Source organism: Solanum verrucosum, unplaced genomic scaffold (assembly GCF_900185275.1).
Source record: "Solanum verrucosum unplaced genomic scaffold, falcon-dt-bn FXZP01000208.1, whole genome shotgun sequence".
In the NCBI taxonomy this organism is placed as follows: Eukaryota; Viridiplantae; Streptophyta; class Magnoliopsida; order Solanales; family Solanaceae; genus Solanum; species Solanum verrucosum.
This window is the reverse complement of record NW_026020329.1, coordinates 773,869-796,200: the sequence shown is the minus strand read 5'-3', so window position 1 is coordinate 796,200 and position 22,332 is coordinate 773,869. Positions and strand designations below refer to the sequence as shown.

At 37.5% G+C, this 22,332-nt stretch overlaps 1 protein-coding gene across 1 annotated transcript; it reads right to left on the bottom strand.

The window, feature by feature from the left end:
* Positions 1-6,135: 6,135 nt before the first annotated feature.
* On the bottom strand, positions 6,136-21,938 carry LOC125836032 (uncharacterized). The gene is made up of 2 exons (XM_049515126.1): positions 21,636-21,938; positions 6,136-6,342 (listed from the first exon to the last, which is right to left on the bottom strand). Exons 1-2 carry the CDS (start codon positions 21,936-21,938, stop codon positions 6,136-6,138), a joined length of 510 nt encoding a protein of 169 aa, XP_049371083.1.
* Positions 21,939-22,332: the final 394 nt, after the last annotated feature.

The window sequence follows — 22,332 nt, the reverse complement described above, 5'->3', positions numbered from 1 at the left end:
AGTGAACTTGAGTACTGCTTTTCATCCTTAGACTCAGGATCAAGAAGAGCGCACTATTAAAACTTTAGAAGATATGTTGAGGGCTTGTGTGATTGATTTCAAGGGGAATTAGGATGATCACCTACCTCTTATTGAGCTTTCTTATAATAATAGTTACCATTCTAGTATCCAAATGTCTCCGTATGAGGCTATTTATGGGAGAAGATGCAGATCTCCTATCGGATGGTTTGAGGTTGGTGAAGCTAGGTTGATAGGACCAGACATAATTCATCAGGCTATAGAGAAAGTGAAGGTTATTCAAGAGAGATTGAAAACAGTACAGAGTTGTCAGAAATCCTATACATATGTTAGGAGAAGAGACTTAGAAGTTCAAGTAGATGATTGGGTTTATTTGAAGGTTTTACCCATTAAAAGGGTGTTATAAGATTTGGTAAGAAGGGGAAGATTAGTCCCTGATATGTTGGTCCTTACGGAATATCCAAGAGGATTGGCAATATAGCTTATGTGTTGGAGCTACCGCAAGAGTTAGTAGTGGTTCATCTGGTATTTCACATTTCCATGTTGAAGAAGTGTATGGGCGATCCTTCACTTATCATACCTACTGAAGATATATATGAAGAAGATATACCCACATCTCTTCGAATCCAGAGAAATTCCAAATTAAGGTACTAATCCTTTTCTTGGCATTTGTTTTAAGTTGGCATGTTGTATTTATATTTTACTTATTGGGTGTTTGAGTTTAATGTTAGATGTTACATCCTTCGTCTACTTAGAGTAATCTCATTCAAGGACGAATGTTCCCAAGGAGGAGATATTGTAACAACTCGTTATTTGAAAGAACTAGAATTAGAAAGAAACTATTTTTGGAAAGAATGAAAATCTGAAATTTGGCAAGTTATGTTACGTATGAGTTTTGAATCAACTTCAACTGACCATAACTTTCAGTACATGATGAATTTGGTGTGCCATAAGATATCAAATGAAAGGCCTTTGAATTATCTTTCCAACGCCACTGAGTTTGCTAAGTTTTGAGCTCATATAAGGAAGATATTCCCACTTGAAGTTGGGCTGTCCGGATATGGAAAGTCACCCGGATTTAAGAGGGGTATTTTGAGCTTTTCCTTACCCAATTAGTTTAATTCATTTTTAATAATTTATTTGTGGTCTAAACTTATTTGGTTCAGTTTACGCATTCCAAATTAACGCTAGGGGGTTTGAGAGAAGAGAAAAGAGGAGAAAAGAGGAGAAAAGAGGAGAAAAGCCAACGTTCATCACATTCTTGAGATTTTGCTTGCGGATTTCACCAAGGGTTAATTCCTAAGAGGTATGTGAGATCAGATAGCGTTGGTTTCATTCACCCACGCACCAATCATGATTAAATTGAGCGTATTTACATTCTTGAAGGTAGAAAATATCAGTTATTCATGAATATTGTTGAAGTTTTCATTTGAATCTTGATTGTTGGGTTTTGGATTAGTTCTTGAGATGATTTGATGAGATTTGAGGTTGTTCATGAGTAGAGTTTTGTATACTTTGGTTGGGTATTCGAATCTAAGTGTTTGGGGAAGAAACCAATCGAATATAGACAATTTAGGGTCGAAAAACAAACAAGAAAATTTGTGGGTTTTCTGGGCAGGGGGTTGGCGCACCGTGGCACTTAGTGCACCAAAGAGGAGTGTCTGTAGTTTGACCTCTGGGGCGTTGCTCCATTCAGTGGGCCGCAAGCTAGCTTCTGTAGTTAGGGCTCTGGCTCCCTACGCCACTCAGTATGCTAAGTCCTCTACCCTTTCCCACTTCTTTCCATTTGAGTTTCCTCGAATCGTACCTCTGTTTTCTAGTTGTTTTCTACACTCTAAGGTACATTTAAACATCGATAGATCCTCTATAATATGAGATCATAACCCTTGAATTGATAATTCAAATTTAAGGTACAGATAAGAGTCAAGTCAAGAGAGTTCTTAGAGTTGTTTCAAAACTCTTTCACAATTGTTTTAAACTTGTTTTAAGACTTAGGTAATGAATTTGAGAAAGATTAGAGCTGAGTTCATTTCTTTAAAATGATGTATGGGGACTAAGTACTCCCAAAGAGCAAATGTTTTCACATTTAAGATGAGGGGAACTACTGATTTCAAATGAGTTTTCATGAGTAGTTTTGAGTTCCATCTCTTTCAAGAGATAAGATTTTACGTAATATCCTCAAACCACAGAGAAAGAGTTATGTTTTAAACATATAAGATGAGTATATTTTGGGAGTAGTATTTAGCACTGAAATAGGGACGAGTTCATAATAACTCAAGTCTCCATAAAACATGTAGACAACGTGGATATAAAGGGTCAAATGGAGCCAATAGGAGACCTACATCTCCTACCATACAAGGCCTCAAATGGAGCCATATCGATACTTGAATGAGGGCTATTATTTTAGGCAAACTCAATCAATGGAAAATGGTCATCCCAATTACCCTTAAAGTAAAATACACAAGATCTTAACATATCTTCCAAGGTTTTGATGGTATGCTCCGCTTTCTCATCGATTTGGGGATGAAAAGCCGTGCTAAGCTTAACCTTGGTGCCAAGACCCTTTTGGAAAGACTTCCAAAAATGGGAAGTGAATTGAGGGCCACGATCGGAAATAATGGATAAAGGTATTCTATGCAACTTCACCATTTATCTTACATAAAACTTGGCATAGTCTTCTACCGAAAAGGAAACCTTGACGGGAATTAAGTGAGACGATTTCATCATCCAATCTACAATAATGCAAAGAGAGTCTTGTTGTCTCCGGCTGAGAGGCAAACCAACAATAAAGTCCATGTTCACCTCTTCCCACTTCCAAGTAGGAATACTTATATCTTGGGATAAACCTCCCGGTCTTTGAAGCTCAACCTTAACTTGTTGACAATTTGGACACTTAGCCACAAATTCCGCGATATCTTTTTTCATTCCATTCCACCAATAGACCTCCCGCAAGTCACGGTACTTCTTGGTGGCTCCCGGGAGAATAGAATACCGAGAACTATCGGCTTCAGACATGATTTGCCTTCTCAAGTCGTGAACATTAGGAACACATGAACGGCCTTGGTATCTAAGTACACCATCCCCCCTTTGGGAGAAATCCTTAACGGATTTCTCAAGTGCCGCCTTTTTCAATTCGACCAAAATAGGATCTAGACCTTGCTTGGATTTCACATCCGCCACAAAAGACGATTAAGACCCATTGTGAACCATGACTCCACCCTTGGTGGAGTCTACTAATTAAATACCTAATCGGGCCAACCTACAAACATCTCAAACCAACTCTTTCTTATCATCTTCGATGTGGGCAACACTACCTATAGACAATCGACTTAAAGCATCCGCTACCACATTAGCCTTACTGGGGTGATAAAGACACTCATGTCATAATCTTTCAATAATTCAAGCCACATCCTTTGGCGAAAATTCAAATCCTATTGACTAAACACGTATTGTAAACTCTTGTGATCGGTAAGCACATTAACATGAACCCCATATAAATAATTCCTCCATATCTTCAAGGCAAAAACAACCGCCGCTAATTCGAGGTCATGGGTAGGATAATTCTTCTCATGGACTTTAATTTACCTTGAAGCGTAGGAAATCACTTTACCATTTTGCATAAGCACACATCCTAACCCAACTTTAGAGGCATCATAATACACCACAAAACCATATGTACTTTCTGGTAAAGTCAATATCAGGGCTGAAATAAGTCTATCTTTCAAATCTTGGAAACTTTTCTCACAAGCTTCCGACCAAACGAACATTGCCTTCTTTTGATTCATAGCCGTCAACAGAGAGGCAATGGAAGAAAACCCCTTAACAAATCTTCTATAATAACTGGCCAAACCCAAGAAAATTCTAATGTCTAAAGGAGTTAGAGGTCTAGGCCAACTCCTAACCGCATCTATCTTCTTAGGATCTACCTCAATATCTTTATTAGACACAATATGACCAAGGAAAGCTGCAGACCTTAACCAAAATTCACACTTGCTAAACTTTGCAAAAAGTTGTTGGTCCTTAAGAACTTGCAACACAATCCTCAAATAGTCGACATTCTTATTTTCACTCCTTGAATAGATAAAAATATCATCAAATAACACGATCGCAAACATGTCAAGGTATTGCCTAAACACTCTATTCATCAAGTCCATAAACGTCGTCGGAGCACTAGCCAAACCAAATGACATCACTAGGAATTCATAATGACCATACCGAATTCAGAAAGTCGTCTTTGGAATGTCATTTTCTCTCACCTTCAATTGGTTATAACCCGACCGAAGCTCAATCTTAAAGAAATAACTGGCCCGTTGTAGTTGGTCAAACAAATCATCTATCCTTGGAAGAGGATACTTATTCTTAATTGTCACCTTGTTCAACCAATGATAGTCTATACACATACGAAGAGACCCATCTTTCTTTCTAACGAAGAGTACCGGAGAACCCCATGGAGAGATACTCGATCGAATAAAACCCTTGTCTAATAGATCCTTCAATTGTTCTTTCAACTCCTTTAACTCAGCTCGGGCCATTCTATAAAGAGGAATTGAAATAGGTTATGTATCTATGAGAAGGTCAATACCAAAGTCTATTTCCCGCTCGGGAGAAATACCGGGTAGATCATCTGGGAATACTTCCGAAAACTAATTTACAATGGGGACCGACTCAAGAGAAGGGGCTTTGAAATCTATATCCCTTACCCTAACAATATGGTAAATGCAACCCTTAGAGATCAGCTTTCTATCTTTAAAGCATGAAACAAACTGACCCTTACGCATAGAACTTCCCCCCTTCCACTCAAGGATAGGCTCATTCGGGAACTGAAAATTGACCACCCGAGTTCTACAATCAACATAAGCATAACAAGAGTGCAGCCAATACATACCCAAGATAACATCAAAGTCTAACATATCAAGCTCTACCGAATCAGCAAGAGTAACTCTATGGGATAAGGAAATGGGACATATTCTATAGAACATTTTAGCCACAACAGAATCACCAATAGGAGTAAAGATAGAGAAAGGTTTTAACAACACATCAGGGAGTACATCAAATCTTATAGCCACATAAGGTGTCACAAAAGACAAAGTAGCACCGGGGTCTAACAAAACATACACACCTATATGGAAAACTTTTAACATACGAGTGACCACGTCTAGAGAATTATCTTTTTCACCTCGGTTTTGGAGAGAATAGAGGCGGTTTTGCTTGGGAGCATTGGAAATTGAAGCACTAGGAGGAGCTTGCTTTCCCTCTTTTCCCTTAACCATGAGCATTGGGCAATCCCTCATTTTGTACCCACTCTCTCCATAACTAAAACAACCATATGTGTCATCTAGGCACTTACCATCATGTTTCTTCCCACACTTCATACATGGAGGTCTAGCTACTAAAGATCCACCATCATTACCTTTTTGAGGTTTAGGGTTAGACACTCTATCCTTGTTGACTCTTCGAAGAGCGTTTGAGAAACCTTGATCAGAATACCTTTGTTTTAACTTAGGTCGGCCTTGCCTATCAGACCTTGTATTAGAGAAGTTCCCATCACCGATCCTAGCCCTTTCCACATCCCTATTATTTTCTTTCAGTTTCTCTTCCTCCATTTGTTGGGCATGCACCATGAGAACATGAAATATCAATATCTTGGATAAGCATTGTTGTACATCATTCTTTGACTACCATGTCGGACACGCCTATCACAAATTTATTAATCTTAGCCCTTGAATCTGCCACCATAGTTGGAGCGTACTCGGATAGTTGGGTGAACTTTCGAACATACTCACTCACACTCATACCTCCTTGACGAAGGTTAATGAACTCTTGGACCTTTGCTTCCCTCAACTCTAGGGGAAATAACCTATCAAGAAACGCCGATTTAAACAGTTCCCACTCTATGAGACCCGCTCCTACCGGCCTCCCGTCCTTCCATTAGTTATACCATACTTGAGCAACACCTTTCAATTGGTAAGCGGTCAACTCCGCCTTCTCTACCGGAGTCACTCCCATAATAGCAAGTACCTTATAGACTTTATCGATAAAATCCTGAGAATCTTCCTCAACGTTGGAGCCATAAAATTCTAGAAGGTTCATTATTGCAAAGTCCCTCACTCTTGAAGTCTACGAATTCACATTAGGGTTCATGGGAGCTACAACTTCTCTATTGGCTTGAGTCGTCACGGCTTGAGCCAATGCTTGAAAATCTGCCCTAAACTCCACATTTGTTACGTTCTCGGCCAAAAGATCAACCGGATCTTGAGGAGAAGCTCCTTGATTCACATTACCTTTCTCAGTCCTTCTAGAAAAAGTCCTTCGAGTATTCATATCCTATAGACCATCGAATAAGGATTAGGATAGAGACCATATAGAGTTAAACTCTATTGCACGACTTAAGAGTAATGAAAAAAGTGGAATTTCCTAAACATCTTCTAACTTCTCATTTATAAATGTGGCGCGCTTACACTCATGAACAAGATTCTACTAGACGTGACTTATGAGACATCATCTTAGAATCATTCTAAACCTTGTGCTCTGATTACCAAGTTTGTCACCACCCAGGGGTACCCTCTAGATGTAACATGGTATATAGAATCCCACAGGACTCCATAAAAGTCACTTAGTCTTCATAACTTAAGCAATAGAACAATAAGAGTAAAAACACATTTCAAGACTAAAAAGATTTTCATAAAAGAAAGTGAAAGTCTAGAAACTTTGTCTCAACATAGCCGTCTATTATAATAGTGAATGAAATAGGGCCTAGCGCATACAACATGTTCTAAAGGGAAAGTACATGAAAGAAACTAAACATAACGAAATCCATCTTTGAAACATGAGGACTCACCAAGCTCGAGAAATAAATCAATTCCAAGCTCTAGCCACAAGAATGATCACGTCGAGTGTCGGACCCTACACTTGGGGAAAATGTAGGCAAAAGTAAGCGTTAGAAAAAAAAATGCACCAAGTATGATAGCCATGCATAAAAACACTTGAAACTTGCAAAAAGGTACATTTCATTTGAAAACATGCCATTTACCAAGTTAAACATGCATAAGAGGTTAGAAACCATAAATCGTAAAACATAGGCAATATAAGTCATCATACTCATTAAAACCTTTGAAAATAATATACAAAGCTTCTTGTGTAACCATAGTTCCTTATTCATATTCTTGTTCTTGTTGTGGGAATAAGCATTAACCGACATGTGACCATGTGAGCTATAACATGATCACGCAGTATTACCTACACCGAAAAAGGTTGTCCTACTTGCCTAAGGTAGAACCATGATTTGTTAGCTCAGGTGGATCCACTAGCAAAATATCATACAGGGGAACGTAGTTTATGGGATAAGGAAATTGTTGCTAGAAACCCAGCCTTAACTAACGTGAGGGCTTCAATCTCAAGAGATGGCTTCTAGAAACACGGCCTCATTAGACATGAGGGCTCCTATCTCATATCAATATCCACTTGGTGCTAAGCATTAATCCCACAAAGTACTTATTAATTCTTGACCTAACTCATGTTTCATGGAAGGATGTCCTTGACAATTAGTCCAACTTACTTAATTAGGATAGCTCTTAGATCACGCGTGAGAAAAACTTTCACCATCCGTGTCTACATGTAAAGCTTAGATTAAATTAGGTGAGAAAGCCTTTCAACCTTAGAACCTTCATTATCTGAGAAGACCTTTCACATAAAGTCCATGCATAGGTGTGTATGTGAGAATATCCTTTCAATAACAGAAAAACAACACTATCATAATCATTGACACTTCACTCTCAAAGTGTTCTAAAAGCATTTACATAGATTTCATAAAACATGCGTTATTTCATACTTTGCCCTTTCAAGGTCCAAAGGTTACTTTCAATCAACACATCTAGAATTCAAGAATTAGACATGGATATCATTATAATTCATGTGATTCTATCACTTCATGCATTAATTCATAACATCTCTATTTCATCGATCAACAAAGACCCACATCATAAGATCAGAATTGACAAATATGGGAATTTCATGGGTTCTTGGGGATACATCATAAAAACCATAGTAAATCATAAATTCATGCTTAATATAACATAATTCAACCATTAGAATAATGTTTGAAAGGAACCCATAACTTTGGAATAAAACCCTAACAATTGCGGATTTCTATCTTTCTTAAATTGGAGATTTTGAGATGACTCCATAGATGAAAGCTATCCATAGATGAAAGCTATCCATGGATGAAAACTACCATACCTTAACAACAAAGCTCAAAGAAATTGAGGTGTAAATGCTTGCTATTGTACCCTAGCTTAAATCTACTTCTTCTTATTCTTCCTCAAGTTTCTAGAGAGAGAATTGTTTGGAGAGGATGACCATTGGGGAAATCTTTTGGGTTTCAGAAATAATGAGCTGAATGGGTGAGTGTGAGATTTAAAAGGGCTTATATAGTTGACCTAAACTTAGGCAAAATGACCTCACTTTAGTTGGATTAAAACCGGAAAAAACCAATTAACCCTCAATTTTAAGTCAGCTGCCCAGGTACCACATGGGGCACCACAACCCGTCAAGGGTCACACGGCCCTTCATGGTGCCCGTAGTCCGTTGACCAGTGTCTAAGCCACACCACCCTAATAGCCCAAATATCCAAGGCAAGACCACGACCACTCCCACGAGCCGTCTAAGCCTTCACGAGTCGTGAAATGGCTCATGTGAAGGAGGCCAACTTGGGGAAACCTTGGGGGCTTACTGCCTCACCACCACGGGTGGAGCCACGGGTCGTGGTGGCCACCACGAGCCGTGAAGGCTCACGTGGTCATGGGTAGTGCGTTGGGAATATGGGGCATACTTGGCCCATTTCCCTTGGCCCTTGACTTGTTTCCCTCCCAGTTAGCCCTAGTTAACCTACTAAGCTACGCGGTGTTACAGTTTGGGATAGTTGAAGTATTGCATTAGTTCTACACGCACAACCTTGCTTATGAGAACTTATATCAAAGCTACTCTGAAGAGTTATAATTTTCTAATAGTGTTGTTAGAGGTTCGATACGTTAAAGTGTATCACTTGCTGGGTGTTTACTTAATAATTTCCTTCTTTAGGCTATATAAGTCTGATTCTCACTTGATGGGTATCCAATGTCTAAAGATCAGATTTTTTTATAGCTTAAGTTTGTCGAAAGATTTGGTTGTGAGAACAGAATCTTGACAAGACCTTTGATGGATCGTACATTATGAGTGTGTGGTGGTTAGTTCAGGTTCCCTTCTGGTTGTAGCCGCTATTGATTCAGAATGCTATCTTGGTTATATGAGAAAAGATTTGTCATGATGGTTGTGTTATGGTCCAGTGGGTTTCAATTTAGATTGGGTTTATGGATTAGTATGTTGCTTGATAATCTCTCTTGATTTATAGATCTTACAAAGTTTGATTCGAAAGTTCAGTTCTTAGTAGTTGATCTTGATAGAATGGTCACAAGGAAGAGCTTACTTTGAGAGATGAACACCGATGTATAGGTCATAACTTAAGCTTTTGGTAACGTCGATTATTCTTTCTTATGTTCGAGGAAAAACATGGTTTTAAGTGGTGGATAATGTAATGACCCCAAAAGTCATTTCTGATTATTTTTAAATTACCATTTTACCCCTCCAGATAATGTCCCCGCGTTGTTCCTAATTACTCGATCAAGTTGGTTTGAGAATTTTGAAGTATTCGATAACTATGGTTATTTAAGTAATAGATATTTATTAAATAATTATTTTTTATTAATTGGTGATTAATGGGCTAGGTCCATAATTTAAGTTAGTACTTTATGTCACTTGACTCATATGTAAAAACTAAATTAAGTTAAAGGGCTTATCATTATTATTATTATTATTACTCCAACACAAATCATTTGCGGCTGAAAGTGTCTTACAAGAGAACTCAACTTTGAAGTCGGCATAATTAATAAAAAACGTATTCATGTAAAGCTTAAACAAGCTCCAAAGTTTTATACATATTGATGGTTGGGTGGAAATCCCCTTGTAATGTATTAATTTTTAAATAGTTATCTTATATGTTCAATTAAATTTTGTTTCAAATATGGTGAACTTTTGGCAGAAGTATCAAATATTTTTGACGGATTCTAACATAACACTAACAACTAATCATTAGGTAATGATGGGTAGATTCATCACCAATTAATATATAGGTTAGTTAATGCATATAATTTTTCGTCCTTTTTCATGGTGGTAATTTCAACAGTTCCTTTTTATTTTGGTTTTTGTGTTGGAATTTTTTGTATAACATTATAAATTGGATTCAAGTTTTGACATATTGAGATATGTAATTAAATATTAGGTGTAATGTATTATAAAAATATAATTAGATTTCTGATAGTTAGAGGAATAAAAACATAACCCTGGACTTAAAATTTAGGAATATGAGATTTGACCTATTGGTTGGAATCAAGATTTAGGAACTTGATTATAGATTTGAGTTAGTTTTTGGGTCAAGGATAGACACATAATAATATGAGTGTTGTTAGTTTTGAAATCTTATTGTGATTATTTATTCGGATAGATTGCATTAATTTGGAAGTCCAACGTAAGAGGAAGACTCAAGTCCATGAGTGATTGTTCAACTATTTGAGGCAAGTGGATTTCTAAACCCTTGTTAAGTGTATAGAATCATGTATTTCCTTGTGGTATGTGTTGGGGAGTAATGGGACTTGGTAATGAGTTTACTTGTCCATTTTCAACACATCACACAAATAATGTTGATGTTGTATCACAATTGTGTTGTTGTGAATTATGCATTGTTATGAAAATTTTCATCTCCTCATTATTTGTGTGAACGTGTCATTTGCAATTTTTTGAGACATGGTTGTGATAAGTGTTATGTGAATTGATAAATAATAGAAGATAAAAGAGAATGTACCATTTCGAGGGACGTGTCGCGCGCCGCAACGCATACTATTTTCATGTGACGTGTCGCAGGCCACGACATATTCTATTATCGAGGGACGTGTCGCATGCTTCGATGGATTTTATTATCAAGGGTCGTATCGCACGCCGTGATGGATGCATGGATATATATGTCCCCCATGAGTCCCGGACTGAAAGACAGCCGGTGTGTATCGTTAGGTCAGACATGCATCACTATACTTGACATTACATTTCATTACATTGCACATATTTATCAGTGATGAACGTGATCTTGTGTATTGTTGATCTTGTGAGTGCTTTTTTATGGATGTTGTGATTGATGAATATTAAATTTGTTGTTGAAGATATATAATTGTTAGAGTGTTGTTGTTGAGCTGTGTGCTATGTGAACTGTGAACTGTTAGGTTGGGCTGGTTTTGTGCAGGTTGTAGATGTGGAGGTTCGGATGGGTGTAAGGATTACCCATAATCTATTCCCTTAACTTGTGTTTAGAAGTTTACTTGTTGAGTACCGCGTGGTTTGGTACTCACCCCTTGCTTCTAAATTTTAGTAGGTTATGACCCCGGATCTTCATGATACTTTATATTCTCTTCTTTTTCGAGGCTTCCTGGAGATTTGTGATGTAGTTGTTTGTCATCTCAGAAAACCTTCTTACTCTTATTTTTGACATTTTTCTATTCTAGAAACAATGTCATTTCAGAGTATCTTTCTTTAAATTCAACTATAATACTTTAGAGACTTGTACACATGACAACCACGTTTTGGGGGTTTTATTAAGTTAACTTAGTTATCCACACTTATGATATTTTGAGATTTCAGTTTGTCTTACTTCTGCATTTTTGTGATATTTGGGTTTAGGCTAACTTGTCTTGGTGGGATAAGACAAGTGCCATCGCATCTATTTTTGGGTCGTGACACCTACCCTACCTCACATAAGATTTTCACACTTACTCTTAATTGAATCACTATGTTCGTATAATAATAACTCTAGTATGGTTTAAATGTTTACTTAAACGCACAATACATTTCCTGTAGATTATTCATGTACTAGATTTCTGTGTCTTTGAGATACATATGTCCTCAAAAAATTTATAACTTTCAAACCAAAAAAACTAGAAACATAGAACCAAACTGACGGATATTTTTTTTCATTTGGTTTGGTTTGGTTTTAGAATTTTAAAAAATGACTAGATTGGTTTGATATTGATTTTAACCTATTACCTATCCAAACCAAACCACAAACACCCCCTAAGTGTAATCCCTTAATTAATTGAACTTAGGAGCAACTATACTTTGATTGTAGATTTTTTTCCAAACAACAATTCTTGTAATTCTATGAAGTAGGGTTTGGAGAGGGTAGAATGTGTGTTGACCTTATTACTACATTAAAGGTAGAGAGTTGTTTCCGATAGATCCTCGACTCAAGAAAAAAAATAACGTAAAAGACAATCATGACAAAATATTACAAACACCCTGACCAATCATCTTAAGCAATAGTCATACCAAGCTACACAATAATCAAAGTGTTAAAAACCTACAAATAATAACCAAACTAAAAGGGAAAAAGAATCTATACTAGTAGTATTTCTAATAGTATGATTAATAGTAAAGCGGAATAAGCGAGACAATGCTCAAGGAACTAACTAACCTCCTATCCGAATATGCGAGACCTTCATAACATCCTATCTTAAGACATATATATAAACCTCTCATCAATATGTTTTTGGCCTACCTCTACCTTTCTTAAAGCTATCTATAACCAACCTCTCACTCCTCCATGCTGAGATATTAATGAACTTCCTCTGCACATGTTCGAACCATCTCAGTCTCGATTCTCACATCTTATATATCCGCACAATAGTTGTATCCACGAGTCAATAAGATTGTTATTTCAATGTGTGTTTAGCATGTTAACCACCACTTGTTAGATGGATGGATTCAAATTTATATTTTTCAATATTGAACTTAGTATATTTTTTAAATTAATTATTGGATCATATCAATTTGATCTAATGATCTTCGTGTGATACAATTGGCATGAACATGAATTTATAATACGTTGAATAGATATATGCTTGAGTATAATTTTGTAGAGTTCATTCAAAATGTCATCCAGCTACTTAAAATTATTTTACTGAAGTCATGGTTTTTTTTAACAGGGAAGTTACTCAATACTGCCTATATCACTTTTTTTATTTTTGTTCAACTTCAAACGATAATATCTCTCAGCAAATAATGAATTAGTTGGCCCATGATCAAACAAATTAAAGGTCTTTGAGTCCTCTTCCCAATGCCACCAAGTTTACCTTATTTTTGGTTTGGATTAAAAGGTTATGCCCATTTTTGCGAAGCCCTGTCGAATAGGTGCAGCTTCACGACTGGCTATATAGACTAGGAAGTGTTTTATGGACGGTGAAGCCTTAGACGGTCCTTGAAGCCACTCTTTTAAGTCAACTCATCAGTTTTTAAGTTAGGGTCATTTTGGTCTTTCCCAAAAGTGTTTGGTATCTAAACTACAACATTTTAAACACCATTTTAAGAACTATAAAAGTGAATTAAGCTCCAAAATTATCAATTTCAATTCATTTTCCTAAATTCCCTAAACTTGATAAACTTCATCCTCTCTAAAAATCTTCTCTCTAGATCAAGAAAGAAGAAGGAACTAGGGTTCTTCAAGTTCAAGTATCCTTTATTCACCATTGATTAGGGCTTCAATCAAGGGATACATGGAGTTTATCAATGGCCTCCAATCGCCCATTGAGTCTCTAAAGTTTCTTTAATACTCCAATTCGATTTCCCAAGATTTTATTAGCTTTTCACTAAATTTCTCATGGTTCTATTTGTATGGATTCAATTTCTTTATTATGATCTTATTTTGATGATTTGAACTTAATTACATGTTTTTCAACTAATTCCATGTCAACCCGTGAATTGATCTAAGAATATTTACTATGAATCCTAATTTACATGAATTTATGAAGAAGCTTCAACTATGAATATGTTTTTATGAAATCATGCAGATTTTCGTGAAATCAATATGTATGACTAAGTAAACTTATAGATGAAGTTGTCTATATGTTCTATGAAGCTTTGTAACATGGCATGAATGACATCTAGATTTGCCCTCAATGTTTTTTGGATTATTTTCTTAAATCAGATCTTGATTTGTATGGTATCCAGATATACTATCAATGATTATAGATCACCCTTTCAAAACTATCTTCATTAGTAGTAGGTCATTTATACCATGAAGTAAATGACTATGGCTCTTAAAATGATATTATGAAAAGTTTAGGGATGGTGAATGATTTTCTCACACATTGTCAAGGAGCTACTCTATGATGTTTGTAGCCTGAATTGGTATCTTAATTGTACTTTTCCATGGATGATAATATAAATTTAGCTTGGATTGGTTTCTTAATTGTGCCTTTCCATGGATGATGAAAAAAATAAGATTAATGACTATTCCGTTAGATTTATTCTTAACACCAAAAGGATTTTGAGATGGAAGCTCTCATGTAGCTTGAGGTCAATTTTCTAGTAGAAATCTCCTTATCTCATAACTATAAGCCACCGTAGGATGATTATCTTAGATAGACATTAGCTAGTGGATCCACTTTACCTCAGATTTCAAAAGTTCACGGTCCTTACCTTGGCAAGTAGGACACCTCTTTTTGATGTGGGGCATACAATGGATTCCATGTTATAGCTCATGTGGTCTATATATCGGTTAATGATAAACTTCACACGAAATGAACTAGGTGAATTACTAATGTTTTATCAAGTTTTCTTTATGATTTAAAGATACATTGACCATGTTCATGATTTATGAATCTTCTTAAATGATTTTACTATGTTTTAACTTTTTCATGCATTGCATTTTTTGACTATGTCCCTTCAAGATCAGGTCTCATTTTTATTGAATTCCATTCATACTTAGTACATTCCATATACTAATGCATATTTGTTCCTACATTGTTTCACTAATGTAGGGGTCAACGATTCTTATCCATTTGTTCATGGCTACTAATGTGAAAGACTGGATACACTGCTGCTAAATCTGCTGGCAACTCTAACTCATAGGCCACTTTACCAATGCTTTTCAAGATTCGGTAAGAGCCTACATATCTGGGACTGAGCTTCCCTTTCATGCCAAATATCATCACCCCCTTCATAGGTGACACTTTCAGGAAAACCCAATCATCAATTGGGAACTATAGTTCCCTTCTCCTCACATATATATAAGACTTCTGGCGACTCTGGGTAGTCTTAAGTCTATCTCTAATGAGTTGCACTTTCTCCATAGCATCAAGGACTGAATCTGGTCCTATCAAGGCTGCTTCACCTACTTCAAACCAACCAACTGGAGATCTACATCTACACCCATACAATGCCTCATAAGGGGCCATCTGAATGTTGGAATGGTAACTACTGTTGTAGGCAAACTCAATAAGAGAAAGGTGATCGTCCAAACTACCCTTGAAGTCGATCACACAAACTCTCAACATGTCCTCTAAGGTTTGAATGGTATGCCCTACCTTAAGTTCATAAATTCCTGGTCCTTTGCTTCTCTCAACTCTATGGGGAAAAACAAGTCCAAAAAGGTTATGCTGAACAATCCCAAGTAATAGGAGTTGCCTCTGTACCCCTGTTCTCCTTCCACTGGGTATACCAGATATGAGCCACATCCTTAAGTTGGTAAGATGCTGACTCAACCCAATCATTCCCAGTTTCCTGCATCACTTCAAAGATCTTTTTGACCTCATCAATGAAGTTTTGGGGATCTTCTCCAACTTGCAATCCTAAGAACTCTGGCAGATTCATCCTAACAAAATCTCGCACCCTGGCTGCAGCTGACCCAACATTGGCATTTACCGAAACTGGAGCCCGCTAATTGTTTTGGTTGAGCACACTCTGAGCCAACATCTGAATGGCATTCCTGAACTCTGCATTCGACACTTCTTGATCGGGGACTGGAGGAGCTGCGTTTGTGTTCCTGACATTCGCATTCCTGGCATTAACTCTACGAGGAAGCATGATCACTGAAACGTAGAACATCGAGTTAGAATGGAATTTAGATCATACCTTACGCACGATAAGAGTAACAAGAAAATGAAGATTTCCTAAAACACTTGTAGCCTCCCCCTCATTAGATGTGGTGCACTTCACACCCATGAAAATGACTCTACTTAGTGCAGCTTTTCAGACATCCTAGGACACTTAAACCTAGTGATCTAATACCAAGTTTTCCACTCCCCGAGACTACCCCCGAGACGCGGACTGGGACCTAGGACCACAAGTGCTCCCAAGCTAACCCTGCTGGCCTGATCATGAGCATACTAAAGCTAATAAACTGATGTGGAAGCTAAATCATAAATAAAAATGAAAAGATGGGGAATACCCATATACTATAACTAAGATAAATGATAACTAATTAGTTTAATACGAAGATGATATTAACTCAATACTAAGCTGAATCTAACTATGTCTGAAAATAGCCTCTAACTGACTAGAAATGCTAGGATAGGCCCCAGCTAAGTCTAGCAAAACTGAGACTAAAGGACTAAAAATACTGAAAAGAAACTCATGATAATTGTCCTTGGAGAATGAGGACTTACCACTGATTCTGCTGAACTGGAGATCAGGAACCGATCTAAGCGTGATCTGGATACTGAGAACTTGAACCTACATCATGAGAATATGTAGCACATGTATTTGTCACTACTTGAAAGGTGCTGAGCATACATGATAGAATACAATTGAAATAACATATAAATGAACAAAGTAAATAAGCAATGACATAATATGAACATGATATAGATACTGAATGTTGAGATAACTGAATGCAGTGACCAATTTATAACATGCTGAAACTGAATATTGACTATACTAATAAATGGTCAATGCAATAGAATCTGACTGAACTGTGGGAGCTACTAATAATCGATAATAAAACCATATGAGCTAAATGTGGAGTCCGATGTATACGCCTCATCGAGAGGACCCAATATACCCTGCCAGAGGTATAGAGGCATGTTGGCGTGATCACTGAAATGATGCCCACTGAGGGGACTTACAACCTACGTGGCTAGTAGTTTTGGGACTATTTGGGTACGCTGAACCCTAGTCCAACTCGGTATTATGCTACTCCCAATGGTTTAAGCAATTAACACATTATGACTAACTTTTTGTAAGTTACTGGACAGCTCGAACTGAACATGCAAACTGAGAATGCAACAATTAAACTAATAGTGATGCATTAATAACTTAGGCATGTATAACTGGATAACTGAGATATCTGACCTAGAATGTGTAGTTCAAGAACTAAAGAAATACATAGCTAGGGTTCTTAAATTCATTCAATAAATGATGTAATAACATGATAATCTGATTTGGAACATGTTAATAACTAATTCATGATGATCTGTTGTAATTTTAGAAACCCTGGGTCTATTCATAATAAGGGAATCAAGAAACTGACTGAGTTCTAGGGACCTAATTGGTGAAAGGAACCCACTAGTGAAATCCCACATATTGACGATGAATTCCACAGAGAAATCTTTCGATTTTGGTGTTGGAACTGATGGAAATTTATTGCGTTCTTGAACTACGGTTCTGGACCTCTTTTCTCCTCTTACACTCTAAGTTTCTAAGTTTTGATCAACGATTTGATTTAGGTAAGTTCTAGTTATGTTTCTAGACTTAAACTTACTAAAACCTCATAATTTTGGGTCTAAAGAACGTAGTTTAGGGGTCCAATGATCGACGATCCGTCGATGGATCCACCATCCGTCCTGTCAGTCCGTCGATGACTTCAGAGACTAGGTTCTGAGGGTCTCAACCTACGAACTAATCGATGATCTGTCGATGGATCCACGATCTGTCAAGTCAGTCTGTGGGTCTTGCCTTAGAATGGTTTTTGTCTGAATTTCTGGGGATGGTTGTAGATGCGAACCATGAACCACCAGCACGGGTCGTGGGTCACCCTACGGTCCGTGGGTAGCAACCGTGGGTTGCACCTGCAACTTCTGGAAATCTATATTAAGTTCTGTTTTTGGATACGAGGTGTTATAGAAGGGGTGTACAAGCCTTAGCCAGCTAAGGTCATATCTTTCAGGAGGGCAAGGGAACTGGTGTGACAGGGGTGTTTGGCGTATTAGGCTCCCTCTATTGAGTATATTCATGTAGTGTCTGAATTCAAGGAAGTGTTTCCTACCGATTTGCTTGGTATGTCTCTGGATAGAGATATAGATTTATGCATTGACATCGAACCTAGCAGTCTCCCCATCTCCATTCCTCCTTATCGCATGGCTCCGACAGAATTGAGAGAGCCTAAAGCTCAAATCCAGGAGCTTCTTGATAAAGGTTTCATCCGTCCTGGTGCTTCCTCATGTGGTGCTCCTATCTTGTTTGTTAAGAAGAAGGATGGTAGTATGAGACTAGTGATTTTATCTTAAGTCATAAAAGAGTGGATTGATACCGAAATGACAATCTTATAGATAAAGAAAGTCCCATTAAGTATACTTGGGAGAAGGCAATTGAGGATTTTAGTAAGAAAGTGTGTATAAAATAAGGTTAGTCCTTTGAATTTGATGAGTATACCTGAGTTTGAGGTGACATGTCGATGAAAAGATTGACTTCATAGTGATAGCCAAGACTAACTGGCATAATGGTAATAAGAGTGTGGACTTCAGTGGAATGAGGTAAAGATTATGTGGAATCAACTGAATGGAAATGACTGGTATCAACTCTTCAAAGTAATACCTTTAGTGTTATTACATAAAATTCTTATGTTACCATCTATTTCATTTTGTTAATGGTGGTGAGTATGATTCACTAGCTATGCTCACGTGTGTTTTCACTTTTGTGGGTGGATCCCTAGTGGTAGATCAGGTGTACCGATCCTGCGATATTCTCTTGGTTGATTGGATGATTGGGAAGACTTGGTTATTTCAGATGACATACTTGGTGTTGTCTTGGAGTTGTTAAAGTATTTCAGTGGTTCTCCATGTACCACCTTGCTTATGAGAATTTATAGAAGAGCTACCATGCGTATTTATGATTGTCCGATAATCTTAATATTCATCTAGTCGTCGAGGTCTTGTATCAATTATGTATGGTTGAAAGTGGGGATCATTGGATCCAATTCTATTGTTCTTAAGGGTAATCTACAATCACAATTACTAATCTAGCATTTCGATAGTGTTGTTAGAGGATTTGTATGCTTGGACATATCGCTCGAGGGGTGGTGTCTTGACTATTCCTTCTTTAGTTATACAAGTTTGATTCTAACTTAATGAGTACCTCATGGCTAAAGATCAAATTTCTGTAACTTAAACTTGTGGGAAGTTCATGTTGTGAGAAGGAAATTTTTATAAATGCATTATGAAGGGTGTGATGAGGTTCGGTAAGCGAGGTAACTTTAGTTCGAGGTATATTAGGTTGTTTGATGTTCTTAAGCATGTGGTAGAGGTTTCCCATGAATTGGCTTTACCGTAGGGTTATCGGGAGTGCACCCGGTATTTCAACTGTTTATGTTAAAGGAATATCATGATGATGGAAACTACATTATTTGTTGGAATTCGGTCTTGCTTAATGAGAATATGTCTTATGAGGAGGAGCCTATAGCGAATCTAGATAGGGAAGTTCGCAGGTTAAGGTAAAAGGATATTGCATCTGTCAAAATCCAATGGAAGCAACGTCAGAGTAAGGAAGCTACATGGGAAACCGAGAAGGACATGCGAGATAAGTATCCCCAGTTGTTCGACGATTTAAGTACTACTCTACTCTTGCCTTAGCTAGTTTTCCTAGTTTATCACTCGGGAACGAGTGATGGGTAAATTGGTATCTATTGTAACGACATGTTTCCATCGTTAAGGAAAACCCAATGGGGAAAGAATTTGGGCCAGAAAACTTGAGTAGTGACTTGGGAATTCCTAGTCTAGTCCAAATTTGGACAAAATATGAGTTAGGTCAGGTCTAGGAAAATCTGGTAATGAATTAGAAAGTTAATTATGAATTTGATCACATGAGTGGATAGCCAAGACATTAGGGAGATCGTATGGCTTTAGGGAATCAAATTCGGGCGAATAGAACTCCTGAAACTAATCTTAGCATGAACGAGTAGTTTTTGAACGTCAAGGGTTGAAGGTGTGTTGTGAAATGGGAGTTTGGAACTCAAATTCCGACTTTCAATCTCCGTGCAAGCCGTTGGAGCAGGATTAATCTCGTTAGAACGGGGTCGCTGTGACGGGTTGGGTCTCGTTGTGGCGGGACAGTCGCGACTTAAATAAAATAAAAACCCTAAAAACGTTATTTTCTGAAAAACTTTGTTCTTGAGAGCTAAGAGGCAACCCAAGGAAAGTTCTTGACAGTTTTCCACAACTTCTCGCACGAAATGTAAGATTATTACTCCTCTAATCCATTTTTCGATCCGTAGAACTTAGATTCTTGGGTAATTATCATTGGGGGAGGGTTTTTAACTTAAGTTAATGGTGGGAAAAGCCCTAATTGAACATTAGGATGTTGGGTTTGTCCATGGATAGATAGATTGATTATTATACGGGTAAATTATGCCTTTTTTATTGATCCTTGCGTAAATTGATTTTTTTTAGACCAAGAACAAGCGAAAAGAATTAGGAAAGGGAAGGCTCAAGTGTCTTAGGAGGATTCAAGCTTGGTTTCGGGGTAGGTGATGGTTTGATTTTCTGTTTGTGTGATATACTCCAGTTAATGGCTTCATTGTATGTATACATATATCTGAATAGCGATATCTAAATCGAATCTAACACAAATGAGTATATATATAAACAATTACAAGCCATGAAACCATTACTTGATTATATAACAATGAGTGATGTTTATTATAGGTGTGATTGTGATTGTGGTTATGCTGACTGGATCGGGTATCACGTTTCGACACATATATTGGATTGGGTGTCACATTCTGACACATATATTGGATCGGGTTTCACGTTTCGACACATGTATATTGGAATCGGGTGTCATGTTCAAACACACTAACAGTTTGGGTGTGGGTTCCATTAGAGGACCATTGTGATTATTACATTCAGGTCTATTGTCGTTGATATTGGGTATTGTATGTTGCTCTTCAAATGATAACCGATCTATGTACTATGTATATGTGTGTTTACTGTGTTGTGATTTCTTGCCTATGTTTCGCTTATTGGAATAGTCGCGTGATCCTACCAGTACATTGTGGTTTGTGTACTGATACTGCACTTGCTCGTTCATTGTTGAGTATAGGGCATCTTCAGATGGCTACTGATAGACCTCGGTTAAGAGATCAGTAATTGAGACCGGATTCAAGGGTGAACCAGTTCTTTTAGGTTGCCATGGGTCTTCTATTGTTTAGTCCATTCTTTTCGGACCCAAAATTTCTAATTAGATTTACTCGTATGTTTAGTTTTGGGTTTGTACCCTTTTCTCTTAGACTTGTTGGTTAATAATTTTGGTACAATGACTTTCAATTCTAGGGGTTAGCTTCCGCAATAGTTCGTTAGTTGTTTTTGTTAAACTTTTGGAGTTTATGGGAACTCCATATTTCTTTAGTCATTTAAACTTGCGTCCGCTTCTTTTAATACTTAGTTTTTGGTTATGGTGCTTGGTCGGGTTATATTAATGGTTCTCCCACAGGAGGGTTAGTGTGGATGTCAATCACGGCGGTCTAGGTCATGACAATGCATGACCTCAAGCACCTTCTGCAGTTCATCCACAAAGTTTTTTGGATCCTCATTGAGCTTTGACCCAGTGAACTCTGGATGACTTATTCTTAGAAATTCTCGGACTCTTGATGCATCATTCTGCTCTTGATGTTCGGCTCCTTGGTGACCAACTTGTGTTGTCACCACTTGAGTTAACATCTGAATTACGTTCCTTAATTCAGCATTGGTGACATCTTCATGAGGTGGTTGCACTAATGGTTCGTTGGAAATCTCTTGATCTTGAGGATTATTATTCCTCCTAGTAGGACTTCCTCGAACAGCTCTTTGTGGAAGCATGATCTGAAAGAAAGTGAAGTGTTCCCTAAATGTTGTAGACTTCTTAATTATAGATGTGGTGCGCTTCACACCAATAAGAAGGACTCTACAAACACGGCTTCATAGACACCCTATGAATCTTGAACTCTGGGTTCTATACCAACACGACCCGGGCGTACACCCTGGATGTAACTGGCACTCAAGAACCATTTCTGATCCCCAAGCGAACCTTTGGCATGGCTACATGAATTAAATGACACTAAACAATAAGCAGAAGCTTAAAATAGGTGAACACTTACACATTTAAGAAAGTCTTAAAAATACTGTCTTGAGAAATACTTAAGATGAGACATAAGTTAAATAAAACATTATGAGAAAACAATGGGAACATCTAATTCCATCTGTCTATGAAGCC

Bases quoted from the DNA above. Each gene is read 5' to 3' on its own strand.
- LOC125836032 (XM_049515126.1), bottom strand. From the start codon at position 21,938: ATGCTTCCACAAAGAGCTGTTCGAGGAAGTCCTACTAGGAGGAATAAT. The intron at 6,343-21,635 runs GTGCTTGAGGTC...GATGGTCTATAG, and splicing joins TTGTGGATGAACTGCAGAAG to GATATGAATACTCGAAGGAC.